This window comes from Panthera leo, chromosome F3 (genome assembly GCF_018350215.1).
Source record: "Panthera leo isolate Ple1 chromosome F3, P.leo_Ple1_pat1.1, whole genome shotgun sequence".
NCBI lineage: Eukaryota > Metazoa > Chordata > Mammalia > Carnivora > Felidae > Panthera > Panthera leo.
Window position 1 is genome coordinate 22434273 of NC_056696.1, and position 15770 is coordinate 22450042.

Genomic DNA, 15770 nt, shown 5'->3' on the forward strand with positions numbered 1-15770 from the left:
ACAAAGTTTTCATATTTAGCACAGAAAATCTGTATGTTTTCAAAATCACCATAACACATTAGCGATTTCTTTCTAGAGGCAAAACGGTTAACTTATTTTGCTATAAAAATTTTATGTCCGTGTGTGTGTGTGTGTGTGTGTATGTGTAAACATATACAACATATACCTCTCTATGCATATATATATATATGCATATATAGTATACACTGCATAAGAAACCAGAAGAAAAATTAGAGTCCAAAGTTACTTTAGAAACCACTGTGAATTTAAGTTTGAAATATTTATTATTTTCATTAGAAGATATTAAAAATTTCTTGTATTTACTACACACCACTCCTATTACACATACAAACATACAGATAAACACGTGCAACTCTGAAAAATTTAAAGTTGATGGGAGATGGAAATCATTGTTTTACATTACTCTAACATTTCCTATTAGTTGATATAATCCATTCAATAACTACTTTTAAGTTAATTCCCTCTCACCCACTCCCAAATCTTTTTCCTCCTCATATAAAGGCAACACCATCTTCCCAAACATCTGGGCTAGAAATCTGTCATGTTTAGCCACTTTCTCAATAGCTCTTCACTCCCAGTCTACTTGGTCACTAAATCATCTTGCTATTGGCTCTGTGACTGGAGCGTTTTGGCAGTGAAGTTTTAGCTCACTGCATTAGTTAATTCATGCATTCATTTATCCAACATTTTGGAGTTCTTCTTGTAAACCATGGAAATACTACACTTGGCACTGAGGATATACCCATAAACAAAACAGACATGACCCGTGTCCTCACAAAGCTTAGAGTCTAGGACGGGCTCACATCATCTTTTTTTTAACTATTACAGTAACTGATATTCAGTCTCTCTACCCTCCATTTATACTGTACCAAGGTATTGAAATTATTTCCTCAATTATTGATCAATCATATTAACTCCTTCTCTAAAGGAAGCTCTGAAAGTCTACCACAGAGCTACTATCCACCAAACAAACTCCCCACTTCTTAGGATAGCGCTCCAAAACCATCCATAAACATCCTCACAGCCTTATGTCTAAAACTACATTCTTTTACATATCCGGTCTTTCGATTGTAACCAATTGCTTGCTCTTCCCCTAACATGCCTTTAACATTCATGCCTTTGGGTCATTTATTCATACTATCCTTTGTGTCTTCAGTGTGTTCTCTGACTTCTGCTGGCAGTACTATTCATGTTGCAAGTTTAGAACCTTTTGTGAACCTGTTTGAATCTAGCCATTGGCAGATATTTAATCATCCACCATTCTATATTCTTACTGTACTTTTCTACTTTTATCTCATTTCTCTTACAATTGGTTTGTGGTAACTTTGATTACAACATACATTCTAAGGACATAAAAAAAAAACCTATCATTTTATTCTACATGAAGTCTTTAAAACAATCTGACCAGCAACTATATTATCAATAACTAGTATTATTTTAGTATTATATTATTATTGTTTTATTAGTAGTATTATATTATTTTAAAGAAAACTCAGAAATAAGCTAAAGGACAAATAACAAAGACAGGTTGAAAACTACAATGGATAGGGGCGCCTGGGTGGCTCAGTTGGTTGAACATTGGACTTCGGCTCAGGTCATGATCCCATGGTTCACAGGTTCAAGCCCCACATTGGGCTCTGCACTGACAACTCAGAGCCCTGGAGCCTCCTTCACATTCTGTGTCTCTCTCTTTCTGTCCCTCCCCCACTTGTGTGCACACTCTCTCTCTCAAAAATAAATAAGCATTAAAAAAAAACCCTACAATGGATAAATATTAGCAATAGAAAAGCAGAGCATATAAAATCAAAGGCTTTCAAATGAGACTGCCTGGTGCTGCCTTCGGCAGCACATATATCAAATCAGCCTGGGTTCAAATCCCAGTTCCATCACTTATTAGGTAATATTGGGTGACTTAACCTCAAGTAAGAAAATGCATTTTTAAATGAAACACAAGATATTTCTATCTTTGATGTACTATTAAAAACGAGTACTCTGAAATCCTAGTCTAGTAGTCTGAGACTGAAGTGCTTTTATTTTGTCAGTCAATAAGCACAACTTAACTCTATAAAAAACAAATATGATGACCTGGTTGGCATGTTCTGTGGCCCATTCTTCATCCAAGTTATCCAACTTAGCTTTTTGTTGATGTTTGAGGTTCTCATTTTGTTCCTCTTTGGGTGGCGTTCTAGTGGCAAGAATGACATAATCCTTTTGTGAAGAACACTTAAAAACAAATTAGGAGAGCTTATTAGAGTGTCATCCGATCGAAGAACATAAAGCTCTTACGACATGCAAAAATAATATACGTACAGCATAAATTGCTAATACTTGCATTACAACGGAATTAACAGGGAAACCAATTATCATGGATAACCTTGCAATGTTTCCCTCACGTGTCATTTATATACATGATATACTTAATATCAGATCCTCATTTGCTTGGACATCCTGAATGTGAATCATATAGTGGTCCTTTAGTGGTTCTTAAAAACAGTTTACTGAATGAGTGAATGTACTGCATTTTAACTAAAAGATAAAACGCTTTGTCAATTTTCTAGTTATATTTATTTTCTAAATAATCTGAACAGATTGGATGGCTCAGCAAATATAAAAACTCAGTAAAATAAAGCAACAAATTATCTTGTGTGTCTTAGTTTCACTGAAACAATGATAGAGCGAATTTGTACATGTTTGTCCACAGAAAAACAAACGGGATTTGGGACACATAATTGAAGTGATATCAGATTTATGTTCCTCAGTTTTAATAACTGTTAAATGGTAACCAAAGGTGAGCTATCTAAAGATAAATTTAGGGGGGCGCCTGGGTGGCTCAGTCGGTTAAGCAGCCGACTTCGGCTCAGGTCATGATCTCGCAGTCCATGAGTTCAAGCCCCGCATCAGGCTCTGTGCCGACAGCTCAGAGCCTGGAGCCTGTTTCAGATTCTGTGTCTCCCTCTCTCTGACCCTCCCCCGTTCATGCTCTGTCTCTCTCTGTCTCAAAAACAAATAAACATTAAAAAAAAACATTTAAAAAAAGTAAAGATAAATTTAGGGAACTTTTAATAGCTCAACCTCCTTACAGTGAAAGTACACTATAAAGAAAAAGTAAAAACAAGGCAGATAAACCCAGTTAGCATGGTGTCATTCTCATACATGACCTGAAACTCCTATTGAGTGTCATCCTGGAATAGAATGCAAAGGAAGAGAAATTATTTCTACAAAAGTAATTTTGCCAGAAAGTTATATTCATATACACACAGGAAAAGGTAGATGCTGATTAAGAAAGCAGAACTTTAAAAAAAAAAAAGAAAAGAAAAAACTGACCCAGAGAGTAGGAAACAGGCAAGCTTGAAGAAGGAGAAAGTGATGAGTTTAAGAAGAAACATACCAGAAGGGATGAAAAGGCAATAGAAGGAAAGACTAGAAGGAAGATCTTAAAACGTGAGAGGCTTATTTGTAAGATGGTGGTTTTGCCAAGCTCTAGAAGCCTATACGAGTGAGGCAAGTTTGGAAAAGGGTATTTCTCCCTGACCTTTTATCTTTACTGACTACGTCTTTTTCTGAGACTCTCATTCCCTTAAACTTTCTTAAATAAAGGGTAGTCGAAAACCTTAAATGAAAAGTTCCTAAGGCACCTGGGTGGCTCAGGTAGTTAAGCATCTGACTTTAGCTCAGGTCATGATTTCATGATTCTTGAGTTCGAGCCCCGCATTGGGCTCTGTGCTGACACAGTGCACAGCCTGCCTGGGATTCTCTCTCTCTCCCTCTGTTCCTTCCCCAGGTGGGCTCGCTCGCTCTCTCTCTCTCTCAAATAAACACATAAATTTAAAAAAAAAAAAAAAAAACTCCTAGCAAAAAGAGCCCCATATTGGATACAAGTAACCTGAATCACAAAGTAGTTCAGATTATTGCCAAGAGGTACTTTGGCTACCTAATGTGAGGCCTCATAGGGTGGTATTATCTGTGTGAATAGTACAGGGTCTACCCTCTGCGTTACAAGTTAGGAAATCAGCTGTATGAAAATCCTGAAAATGAACCGGTCTCTCAGGGCTAGACTGACATTAACTAGGCTCATTCAGAATGATGTTGAAAACAAGAATATCATGAACGGGTGTGAACACATGACTCTTCTGGACAGTACATTCTTTATAAGTAGGTAACAGAGGGCACCAAATTATAAAAGGAAACAGCTTGAAAATCTGGATAGAATCAAAACAAAAAAATTAATTACACAATTAGAAGATTCTAAATCATCATGATAAAATACTCAGAAAGAAAATTATTACAATAGAACTTTTTGCTCCTAGGCATCAAAATCAAGCCCTTGGGCCACAGTGCACTCTTCTCTAACTAGTGTTTAGATGGAGGTAGGCCAGTGTGTCTGTGACTCTCCTTTTGTTGTCGCTTTATACTGCTGACCAGTCCTACCTGCTGATTATACGATAAATCAGCAGGTGCTTATGCTTTTTAACATAACTGTCTAAATCTCTGTTCCATTTTGTGTTGATTTTTAAGGCTTAACTCTAAAAGGGAAATAAAATTTGTCTAATTTTCAAATTTCTCCTATTCCCTTTTCCTCCCTTTCCACTGAATCAACATTAAAAAAAAAATCAGTAAAATGGATACCATAGCATGTAACAAAGACATGCCCACTATCGCCACCAAGGTTGAGATAAGATAAACAATGGGAAATAAAGTTGTCAAAAGCTACTTTTGCAAAGAATTAGACAACCAGGAATTAATAAAGATTAGATGAGAGTATAAAACACTTGGAAAGACATTAAGATACGTATAATCTGGTCAGTAAAATTCTAATTTTGGGGTTTCTTTTACATTATAATTTACTTTTACATTATCAAAAGGAAATGTGTTCTCACTTAAGCAAACTTGGGGTCTGTCCTGCTTCTCTATATTTTTCCTCAAAGATCCATATTAAGTTCTTCTTTTACATCCCATTCTTCCATTCCCTAACCTTATGCTTATTGTTAAACAGCATATTTTAATTTTAAATAAACAAGTAATTTGTTTTATCAATAAATGCACTAAAAGATACATACCTGTCCAATTAAAAGACCAGAGACAAAAGCCTTTCCTTGAAGATTTATGTTTGAAAGATACTGGCCAACAGCCTCTTCTACGATGTAGGTTCTTCCCATTACTGAGAACTAATTCTATCTCCTAAATTATGAGAAAAAAATATACGGCATTCTTAAGTAAAAGTATAACTTGCAATGTTTTTGTCATGGAGGTTGTATACAGACAGAAGTGGTACTACCCTGATTCTATCCCATGCCTTGCAGAGATTGCTTATTAAATAGGGAATTCTTTCCCGCAAAGTTTAAATGTAGCTTCAGAGTCCTCAATACAGTGTTGCTGGAAATGATTACCAATCAACTAGAGTTGACATAAAAGATAAAACCCACTTCTATAGCCAAGATAAGGGAGAGGAAACCAACCTAGCAGTCAACACACCTATTTTTTTTATTTAATTTGCTACTCCTTAGTTGTAACATCTTTGATAGTCTAAGCTGAGCCTCATTGTACTCATTTCAAAAACAGGAAAGAAGACAATTTCTGAGCTGCTCATTGGGAGATAGAATCAAATTCATTTACTCAATAAACATACTATGAAGAACTACTATGTGCTAGAAATTGAGCCAGGTCGGATGGCACAAAGATGAATAATACTTGACCTCTACCCTTGAGTAACTCACAGTCTAATTAGAATTATGAAGTTTGATAAATAGCAATGCAAGAATAATGAACATTTACGTGGTTTCTACTTTGTATAAAGCCTTGTTCTAAGTACTGTACATGTGGTAATACCTAATATTCACAAAAACTCCATGAGGTAGGTACTATTACTATAACCCCCCCTTTTTAATAACCCTTGTTTTATAGATGAAGAAAAAAAAAGGAACTTGCTCAAGCAGCAAAGCTGGTAAGTGGCAAAAGTGGAATTTCAACTTAGGCAGTCTAGCTGTAGAATCCATGTCCTTAAATGCTATGTTCATACTGAGGAATCATAGTTGGTGTTTCAATTAACCCTTTACTAAGGGTAACTCCTGTTCTGCTCTCTCTTTCCAGTTTATGGATGACAGCTGCAGCATTTTGAATAGGAATAAGAGTCATCTGAGTTCTGGAAAAGATTTCAAACTTTTGGCACAATAAAGCCAAGGCAACTATAAGTATGCTGCAGTGGCATATCTGACACCCGTAAAGAAAATCACCAGTCACAATGATTTTTCCATTACTCCAAAAGTAAAGCCCAGCAAATTGGTTCCAGTTTGAAACTGTCTACAGGGTGTTGTTTTTTCAAAAAAGCCTGTTCAGTTTTGTCTCAAAATGCATCACATTTCTTCCTAGCTCTTTTCCAACAAGTGTGCAAGTAAATGGGGTTTGCACAAAATTTCTCTTTAGACTAAGTCTAGAACTGCCTATCTAAATCAGTAACGCTGCTATAAATTTAAAGTCTTTCCATTTTTAATAGTGCCTTAACATATTAAACTTTCCTCTTCTTCATTGTGCTATTCTACTTTTCCTTCTGTCTTAATAATCCTTAATTCTTCAAGAAAAAGCAGTGACAATGACTCCAAAGTAATGAAATGTAACTTTGCAATCCTATTTTTTCCAAACTATCACCTAGTAACCATATTACTTTAGTGCTTCTTCAAAACTTTTTATAGCTGACCATACTTTACAAAAACCCTACTAAAAATGTACATCTTGTCTAATACAGTTCAATTTATCCTGAAATATTGTGTGACAGCATAAGCTATGCAAATTGTCCAAGCACTGTGACTTGAGACAGCTCAATCTCTACAAAAGAGATTTCCTAGTCTACAAAATAAAGAATTTGGATCAGGCAAGTCTGAAAACCCATCTAATTTTAGGACTCTGTGGGTCCAAACACAGAATATCTGCATTTTCCAAATCACGAATAGTGGGCTAGGGACCTAAGACAGTGCTACCCATACCAGCAACCTTAGTTAACATGCTTACATAAAATACTTTGGAGAAAAATCAAATCTTTCCTTATTGATATTCACAAAAGGGCTGCTACTGTGGGAACTGCAGGAGAATGACATTAGGAATACTTCATTTGCAATAAAGGACCTAATAAATTCTTTCAGAGGCATATTTAAATATGAAATAATCTACAGGTTCGGCTTAAAAGTCACAGAATTACGATCTGAAAACAAGTAGTTCTGTTATAGAGGCAGGGTCATAAGCGGTTTTTAACAGTGTGTTTTAAAACTTTTGTTACAACACAAAACTTTTGTATATAGTTTCTCCATTCAAGAAGTAGAAACATATGGTAACACTTTCTGCAGTATCACCTTAAAACAAAGAAAAATGAAACGAGCGCCTTAAATTCCTGTTGGCTGTTACTCCGCTACACACACACACACACACACACACACACACACACAGGCTCTAAGTATGCCTTTTTAAACAAAGTTAAGTTTTGTCAAAGCTGGACTTGAATCTCGTGCCGGAATGTCTGCCCATATGTTTCTTACACTCGGTCTCTTCCTTACTTCCTTCCTTCAAAAGGAGGTTCTCTGAGCCCGAGTGCACACACTCAACCCTCACACTCACGTATTACACCCGTAGGCCGACTCACCTGCAGTCAGATTCTGCACGCATGACAGGCAAACCTGTCGAACCGTCCGTCCTCCCGAGAAAGGGGTTTAAGGTGCAAGAACCAGCCTCCAGGGGCCAGATTCCCCTCGGGTCCAAATTCCACAGCCAATGAATTCATCAGAAAGCGACAGACTTCCCACACCTCACTTCCCACTCCAAACCCAGGGTCTCGGGAGTCAAGTGGCACATACTGATGACGCACGCTGCCCCCCTTCCTTCATCGCAGCACCTCAGCCAAAGGGACTGCGGTCGCCACCCCGCCCCCTTCCGGGCGCCATTGAGAGCGTGGCCGTAGCCCGGCGCCTGCCGTTCAACCGTGTTCGGACCGATGCCCTCTAGTGGCTCAGTGTCTAGAAGCCGCCAAAGAGGACGACCCATGGCATCCCGGAGCTTTGACGGTAAGGTCGCCTGGCTCTTCAGGGAGGGACGTGAGTTGACGAATACTCCGTGGCGCCATCTCGCGGACAGTAGTCGTACGGCCTGAGGAGAGCCGGGGGGCGGGGAGAAAAGAGGAAGCGGAATGGGCGGTGCGCAATCAGGCTCGCCGAAGGGATTGAGGAAAAAAAAAAAAAAAAACAAAAACAAAAAAACACTACATTTCCCACAGGTCTGTGGGGCTTGAAGCGTGTGGACTGGGGAGCCGGAAATCGGAGTGCCCGGCCGGGTCAGAGGCCGCCTCTGAACTCGGATATCCAGGGTGCCCACCTTCCGGCGGCTGCGCGCGCACTTCGGGCGCGGGCGCTGTGGCGCGTTCGGCGGCGCCTAACGCAGGACTCGATTTCCCAGGGTCCCGCCGCGGGAGTCTCCGGCGGGCAGGCGCGCGCGAGCCCCGGAGCGAGGTGGTCGAGGCGGGCGCCCAGGCTTCTGGGTCCTCTTGGTCTTCGCCTTTCTTCTCCGGTTCTGCTCCGCCGGCCGCTGGCCCCGCGGCCCCCGGCCACATCGACATGGCGGCGGTGCTGCAGCAAGTCCTGGAGCGCACGGAACTGAACAAGCTGCCTAAGTCCGTCCAGAACAAACTTGAAAAGTTCCTTGCCGACCAGCAGTCCGAGATCGATGGCCTGAAGGGGCGGCATGAGAAATTCAAGGTGGAGAGTGGTAAGTGGCGACGCTCTTCCCGCCCGTGGTTCTGGGCCCGACTCCGTAGCCATGGCTGGTCTTCTCCCCTTGCAAGCTCGCTTTCTGCGTACGACTTCGCTGATGGCATCGCTTCCCTGTGCTGCCTCGCCCTCCTGTAGGCCTTCTCTTACCTGCTTCCCTCACAGTTTGAAAGGAAGGAGCCCTTTTGTTTGAAACTGAATTTACATTTAGCTCCGTTTTCTTTGTAGTTAGAGTAGTCTCACATAGGGACACTTAACGTTGGTCGGCACACAAATTGTGAAGATCTGGGTTTCTTTACCCCGGACTAGCCAGAGTCCGCGCGACCCCTCTCCCTCTAAGCTTAGAGTACCGTGTCTTTACGTGGCGCGTAAAATGCTCGCGATTGCCGCTCAGTTTTCCGGTCACCTGCCTTCAAAGGCCTTTGTCGAACTGACCACTTCGTGCACCTAGTTCTGTTTTTTAGCCCTTCGAGCGGATCCAGTAACGATGTCGATATTCACAAAAATGAGTAGGTGCATAACAGCGCTGGAAACGCAGCGATCGTAAATAGGTTAAGTAAGTTTGATACCTTGGATTTCTCTGTAAAAGCTGGAGTTTAATAGGAAGTATGTCAAGACCTGTTTATAGATACCTCTAGCAGACCCTCAAGTAAAGTTACCGGCGACAGTGACTTGAACATCCTTGGAGAGAGATTAAGACCACCGTGATTATGGTTAGAAATAGAAACTCTGTAAGTTTCTTGGTTTGGGGGGGGGGGGAGGTTATGGTGCTGTTTTTGCTAAATTGATTGAAAATTCTGAATACATTATCACCTCAAAAAAATGTAATTATCGAGCAGAATTGGTGTTAAAAAGTAATTCCCTGGGGGCGCCTGGGTGGCCCAGTCGGTTAAGCGTCTTAGGCTCAGGTGGTGATCTCACGGTTTATCAGTTCGTTTTATCAGTTCGAGCCCCGTACAGGGCTCTGTGCGGTCAGCTCGGAGCCTGGAGCCTGCTTCGGATTCTGTGTCTCCTCTCTCTGCCCCTCCCCCGCTCATGCTGTCTCTGTCTGTCTCTCTTCTCTCTCCCAAAAAATGAATAAACGTTAAAAAAATTTTTTTTAATAATTCCCTGAATCCCAGCACTGAAGGTTGTATACAGCATCCTTTTCATTAATTTACACATAACTATCATTTGTCTTCTATGTACTTGATACTGTGCTGAACAATACACATGCAGTCCTTCCTGTGTGAAGTTAGCACAGTTTTGCGTAAGTTTGGTTATTTTATACTTTCAGGTGTATGAGTCTGTTTACACAACCTTTTAAAACAAAGCAGTTTTTAATTATTCTTTCTCCATTTAGTAAGGTTTTTTGTACGTGTGTCAGCTTTATGCTAAAAAGTAATGTGTGGGGAAAATACTAAGATAAGAGATTTTGCCTACCTTGAAGAATTTCAGTCTTGTGAATAGACAGAGAAGTAATTTGTAAAACTCTTTAGTTCTTGTTTTCTTTCATATACGTGTATATGTTCATATATACATATATAGATAAGTATATAAGGAAATGTTAAAGTCCTTTCAGTGCTCTGTGTACCTTTACTTAAATTCTCTTATTTGGAGTGAGATTCAAATACTGTGTCTTAACTATTAAAATCAATGTTATTAAAAATAAGTAGCAGTATTGACAGTATGTGCACATGTGTGTTTGATTTTTTTTTTCTCTGCTCTTCTGAAGAACAACAATACTTTGAGATAGAGAAGAGGCTGTCCCACAGTCAGGAGAGGCTTGTGAATGAAACCCGAGAGTGCCAAAGCTTGAGGCTTGAGCTCGAGAAGCTCAGTAAGTATCTAATTGTGTCCTTATTTTATTCTTGGAGAATGGAGATTTTTAGATACCTTTTTGTGTGCCCTGGAAACATTACTATTTATGAAAATACTGATTGTCATAGGGCTTAATGGTCAGGAGATCTGAGTTCCAATTCTGCTGTTAAAAAGTTCTTTTGCCACATGTAAATCGTAACATATAAAATGGCTAGAACCACCTGTCCGTCTGCTTACACAACTGTACAGATCAAATGAGAGATGTTTGAAAGCATTTTAAAAAGTCATAAAGCAATCAATAGAATAAAAGAACCTAAAATTTATAGGAAAAAAAAATAAAAAAAAAATAAAAAGTCATAAAGGATTATGCAACGGAAAGTGTGATTAAGGAGAGTGACTTTATTATTTGCATGTTGAAGATTAAAGCCTATTCGTTCTATTATTATAATTTTAACTGTCACAATTTTTACAAATGTGTATGAATCCCAGGATATTTCCTCTTTAAGGCCCATTTCTTGTGAAAGCTGAGTAATTTCCTTTTTAATTAGTTTCCTTCTATCATTAAGTTCTAGAAGGTACACAAGATCTTAGTTAAAGGTCGTGGCATTTCTTAGGAAAATGATGTGTATTATATGTTTTGCTTATGATAGAAGAAAGCAAATGTCAGGCAAGAGCTTTCTAGAGTAGGGACATGGTATTATTAGGGATAGCTGGGTTTTTAATTTGATTGGGAACACAGAAGCTAATAATCAAGAGAATGGTTAACACTTCAACCTTTTTATTTAACCAGGTCTGTGGCCATCGAGTATTTAGGTCATAGTTTTTTTCAGCTCATTTTGAAGCACTTAATTTTTTTAAAAATATGACATATATGTACGATGATATATATACACGTGTAATGAAGGTGTAAGTAATTTCTCGAGTAGCTACATCTGGTTCATCCATCTGTATTTAGTTCTGTTTTGGCATGATAACTAGGTCTGTAGAGCTGTGGTACTTAAGAATTTCAGGAAAATTACTGGATTATTGCTCCTTTTATGAGATCTGGAAAAGATGAGGGTAACCTATCATTTGTCTTCTATGTACTTGATACTGTGCTGAACAGTACACATGCAGTCCTTCCTGTGTGAAGTTAGCACAGTTTTGCATAAGTTTGGTTATTTTATACTTTCAGGTGTATGAGTCTATTTACCCAAGGCATCTAGTATGGCTTCTAGGAGTATACAATTATATTTGTGTTTTTTTAGTTTGTCATTCTAAATCTGCGCTTTTGGAAGGCAGCAAATGATACAAGTGTGAAATAGAAAATTTAGACTAATTTAACAAGATTTTTCTGTATAATAAGCATCTAGTATGCCTTCTAGGAGTATACAATTATGTTTGTGTTTTTTTAGTTTATCTTTCTAAATCTGTGCTTTTGGAAAGCAGCAAATAATACAAGTGCAAAATAGAAAATTTACACTAATTTAACAAGATTTTTCTGTATAATAAGCCAACTGTTTAAATAGAACTTAAGATCAGAAATAGTGATAACGTATTTAGTCATTAAATTACTAGCACGTAAATAATATAGATGTATTTTAATGGAGGAAAGTTTCAGGAAGTATATTTTTCCTAGTTACTTGTGTGCATTTAAGGGAGAGACTGTACAAGGGAAGATAGACCATTATGAGTGGAGATTGTGGGTTTGATAATTCAGTATCAAGCATAACTTTTTCCCTCCATGGTAAAGGCTCTTTTTAAAGTGATAAACAAGCTGAATTAAAATTATCCATTATTGTTATTTGCTCTGTATACATTTTCTATACTTTAAATGTTGTTATTTACTTTCTTGGTTTTGTCTCTTTTTACTCAATTTTCTTATTTGTAAATATAATTTACTCTTTATGATTGACTCAGAGATGTCCTGGAAAAATGATAAACGTGAGAACTACATATGCGTTTTCCTGTAAATGTTGGTTAGAATGATCAAAAATGTGATTTTGGAGACAGGATAGCACAATTAAAAATTTGGTCTACAAGTAAACTTGGAATATTCATGAATTTGGAATGTACAACTCGGTCTTTTTGAGTCTCAGTTTCTTCATTTTGAAATACATATGGGTGGCAATTGGATGAAAACCGTCATTGCAGTTTTTAAGTTCATAAAATTCCTTTTATTCAGACAATCAACTGAAGGCACTAACTGAGAAAAATAAAGAACTTGAAGTTGCTCAGGATCGCAATATTGCCATTCAGGTAAAAGTTATTTTTGTGAATAAAGCTAACTATAAACATGATACTTGAGGAAGTATTCTATTCTGGTTGTGTTTACTCATTACTTAATGGGAAAATGAAGCGTGTTCTATCACTAAACAAAAATGCATAAATATATATTCCTTAATTGGTCCTTTATGTGTTTTATTGATTGAGCATTTTTTTTACTCATCAGAATGTATTAGTGCTTAATATAAAAGGGAACTTGCTTTTAACTCTGTAGTTCTTAAGGTTGTGATTTTTTTCCAGAAATTCACGTTGTAAATAAAGTGCCATAGAACTGTAGGTAGGATAGACATTCACAGATTTATCTGTCCACCTACTTAACCTACCTAGAAATTCTCTAATGTTTACTATTGCTCAGGCAGTATTTCAACTATTGTGATCTGGTTGGGGATATGGGTGAATCCATATAATAATCATTTTAGAGTAGTAAGAAGAATAACAGATAGAATATGATCATGAGGATTGGTCACCCATTGGTTTAATAAAGTGGTCATAGTCCGTGAGAAACTAGATGGAATGTCAGCCTCTTGCTATTGCTTTTTTAAAACTTGTGTTTGATTTGAAATTAAAATGTACTTGGTATATTAAAGGTACTTACAATGGGAAAGAGTGCTAGACTTAATCCAATAGAAATTTAAAATTTTCTGCATAGAACTAAAACACAAGGAAGCTATTAAGTATTTTTCATTTAAAATATGACTGTTTGGATCCTTAATACATGACTGCTTTCATCCTTAAAGAAAAATCATTCAAGGGGGAAATGGGCAAAGGAATTAAAAAAAAAAACAACAGGAAGCTGCACAAATGGTCTATGGCAATGTGAAAGGTTGCTCTGCTTTACTTGTAATCAGAAAAATGCAAAAAAATAAAAAAAAAATTTTTAAGGAAAAATGCAGATAAAACAATCAGGTAATTATTTTTTACCTCCTCCTGTGAACATTGATTTCTTTTTTTTTTTTTTTTTTTTTTTTTTTTTTTTTTTTAATCTTCAGTTCTGGCATGAGTGGCTTGAGATTGGTGCTTATGAATCAAAGCATGTTAATTGCCATTATCTTGCTGTAAAACAGTTGACAAAATATATTAAAGGTTTTAAGACATTCCATTTCTAGGGCTCTTTCTTAAAAAAATAATTTGAACCAAGGTGTAAATACAGTGACAGTCATCATAATTGTATTTTATGGCAGCAAAAAATTAGAAATAAAATGTCCTGTCTACAAAGTCATGTTTAAGTAACTAGGACATTTCCAAGTGATAAATAATGATATGGGAAATTTTTTCATAAGCTATGAAAAATAATTTTTAAAACTGCAAAATATAAATAGAAGTGTTGAGATTATGGGTAATTTTTAAACTTTTAAATGTATTAAGTTATAAGGAAAAACCAACCATTCTTAAACCACAGCTAATGTTAAAGTTCTGTGTTCAAGTTCCTATAATGATTAATCAACTTTATTTTTTAATTTAAATGTATTATGCTTCTCCTTTACATGATAGAGCCAGTTTACAAGGACAAAAGAAGAATTAGAAGCTGAGAAAAGAGACTTAGTTAGAACCAATGAGAGACTATCTCAAGAACTTGAATATTTAACAGGTATGAGAAAATACTTTAGGCTCTAACTTCACTCTTTCCTGTCTCTTCTTACAGTGCTAGGAATTAATCCTCAGTCCATTTCTGTTGCTGGTGTTTCTTTGTCATAGCGCAGAATATAATTCAATGTAATATCCTATTGTGTCTGCCACTCGTTTGTCTGTAGATCATTACCAAGGTTTTAAAGCAGTGTCTAGATAAGTATGCATAAATGAAAAACATCGCTAAGAAGTTGTAATTTGAACCGAGATTTACATGCTAACACTACAGCGTTATTTATAACATCAGATTGGAAGCAGTTTAAGTGTTTAGTTGTAGAGGCTAAACTCCTTCATTTTATACAGACACACTTGCTGGAATAAACTGTCCATAAACATTCGATATGTAGAAGAACCTGAAAGGAGAGCTTATATTTAAAACTACAGACTGAAGGAGTTACGAGGCAGGAACATAAGCTAAGTAACACACGTACGTAAGATAGATAGTAGATAGTATGTGAAACAGTTGATGTTTTAAGGTAAACATGACTCTTAAGCAGTTTAATGTATCAAATTCCCTTTGGTTACTTTTTAAAAATTTTTGAAGTTTTATTAATGGAAGAATTTTCAATTATTTATGTTGCTATACAGTACTATTCAGTTAGGTAACTATACTTTTCCAGTCTCAGAAAAGTTACTTCAGAGTATTTGTTGATGAAGTTGATCAACTAATAGGTAGATAAAATTGAAACATTTTTTTTTGTTTGTTTATTTTGAGAGAGAGAGGGTATACACACAAGCAGGGGAGTGGCAGAGAAGAGAGAATCTCAATCATCAGTGTAGAGCCTGATGCAGGACTTGAACGCAGGAACCATGAGATTATGGCCTGATCCAAAATCAAGAGTTGGACACTTTAACCAACTGAGCCACGCAGGTGCCCCGGAATTTTTTTTAATAAAAACTTTCATGTAGGTGAACCTGGTTGGCTCAGTCAGTTGAGCATCCAACTATGGCTCATGTCCTTACCTCACAGTTTGTGACTTTGAGCCCCACATAGGGCTTACTGCTGTCACTGCAGAGCCTGCTTTGGATCCTCTGTCCCCCTCTCTTCCCCTCCCCCACTTATGCTCACTCTCTCTCAAAAATAAACATTAAAAAAAAAAATTTAATAAAACTTTGCTGTAAGGAGTATATAGAAAACTAAGCATGTACATGTTCTGGCTCTGTTGAGTAGGTTTTTGTTATCACTGCTTTTTAACTTAAATGGCTATTTATGAAATTTTAATAGATCTGTAAGTATATATCAGGAAAATTAATGCTAATTTGCATATTTAGCTTAAGATACTGCATTTAAAATAACCAGTGTAAGTTATATGT

The 15770-nt window shown here is 37.2% G+C and overlaps 2 protein-coding genes across 7 annotated transcripts in view; one reads left to right on the forward strand and one right to left on the reverse strand.

Annotated features, from left to right (window-relative positions):
• Window positions 1-8218, reverse strand: part of ODR4 (odr-4 GPCR localization factor homolog) — an 80080-nt gene extending 71862 nt beyond the window's left edge. For 2 of the 3 annotated variants that reach the window (XR_006199089.1, XM_042926063.1), the window contains exons 1-3: window positions 7649-8216; window positions 5079-5199; window positions 2107-2244 (exon numbers count right to left, since the gene is read on the reverse strand). Coding sequence is in view for 2 of the 3 variants with exons in the window: in XM_042926063.1 (XP_042781997.1) it covers window positions 2107-2244; window positions 5079-5177 (237 nt within the window). In the remaining variant the exon portion in view is untranslated. Of the gene's footprint in view, window positions 1-2106; window positions 2245-5078; window positions 5200-7648 lie in introns of all 3 variants that reach the window. The other variant, XM_042926064.1, reaches the window with a different exon arrangement.
• TPR (translocated promoter region, nuclear basket protein) overlaps window positions 8047-15770 on the forward strand; it is an 85189-nt gene continuing 77465 nt past the window's right edge. For 2 of the 4 annotated variants that reach the window (XM_042926059.1, XM_042926060.1), the window contains exons 1-5: window positions 8047-8066; window positions 8455-8763; window positions 10480-10584; window positions 12730-12803; window positions 14322-14418. In XM_042926059.1, the coding sequence (XP_042781993.1) occupies window positions 8613-8763; window positions 10480-10584; window positions 12730-12803; window positions 14322-14418 (427 nt within the window). In that variant the 5' untranslated portion in view covers window positions 8047-8066; window positions 8455-8612. Of the gene's footprint in view, window positions 8067-8273; window positions 8764-10479; window positions 10585-12729; window positions 12804-14321; window positions 14419-15770 lie in introns of those variants that run through there. The other 2 variants (XM_042926061.1, XM_042926062.1) reach the window with 2 other exon arrangements.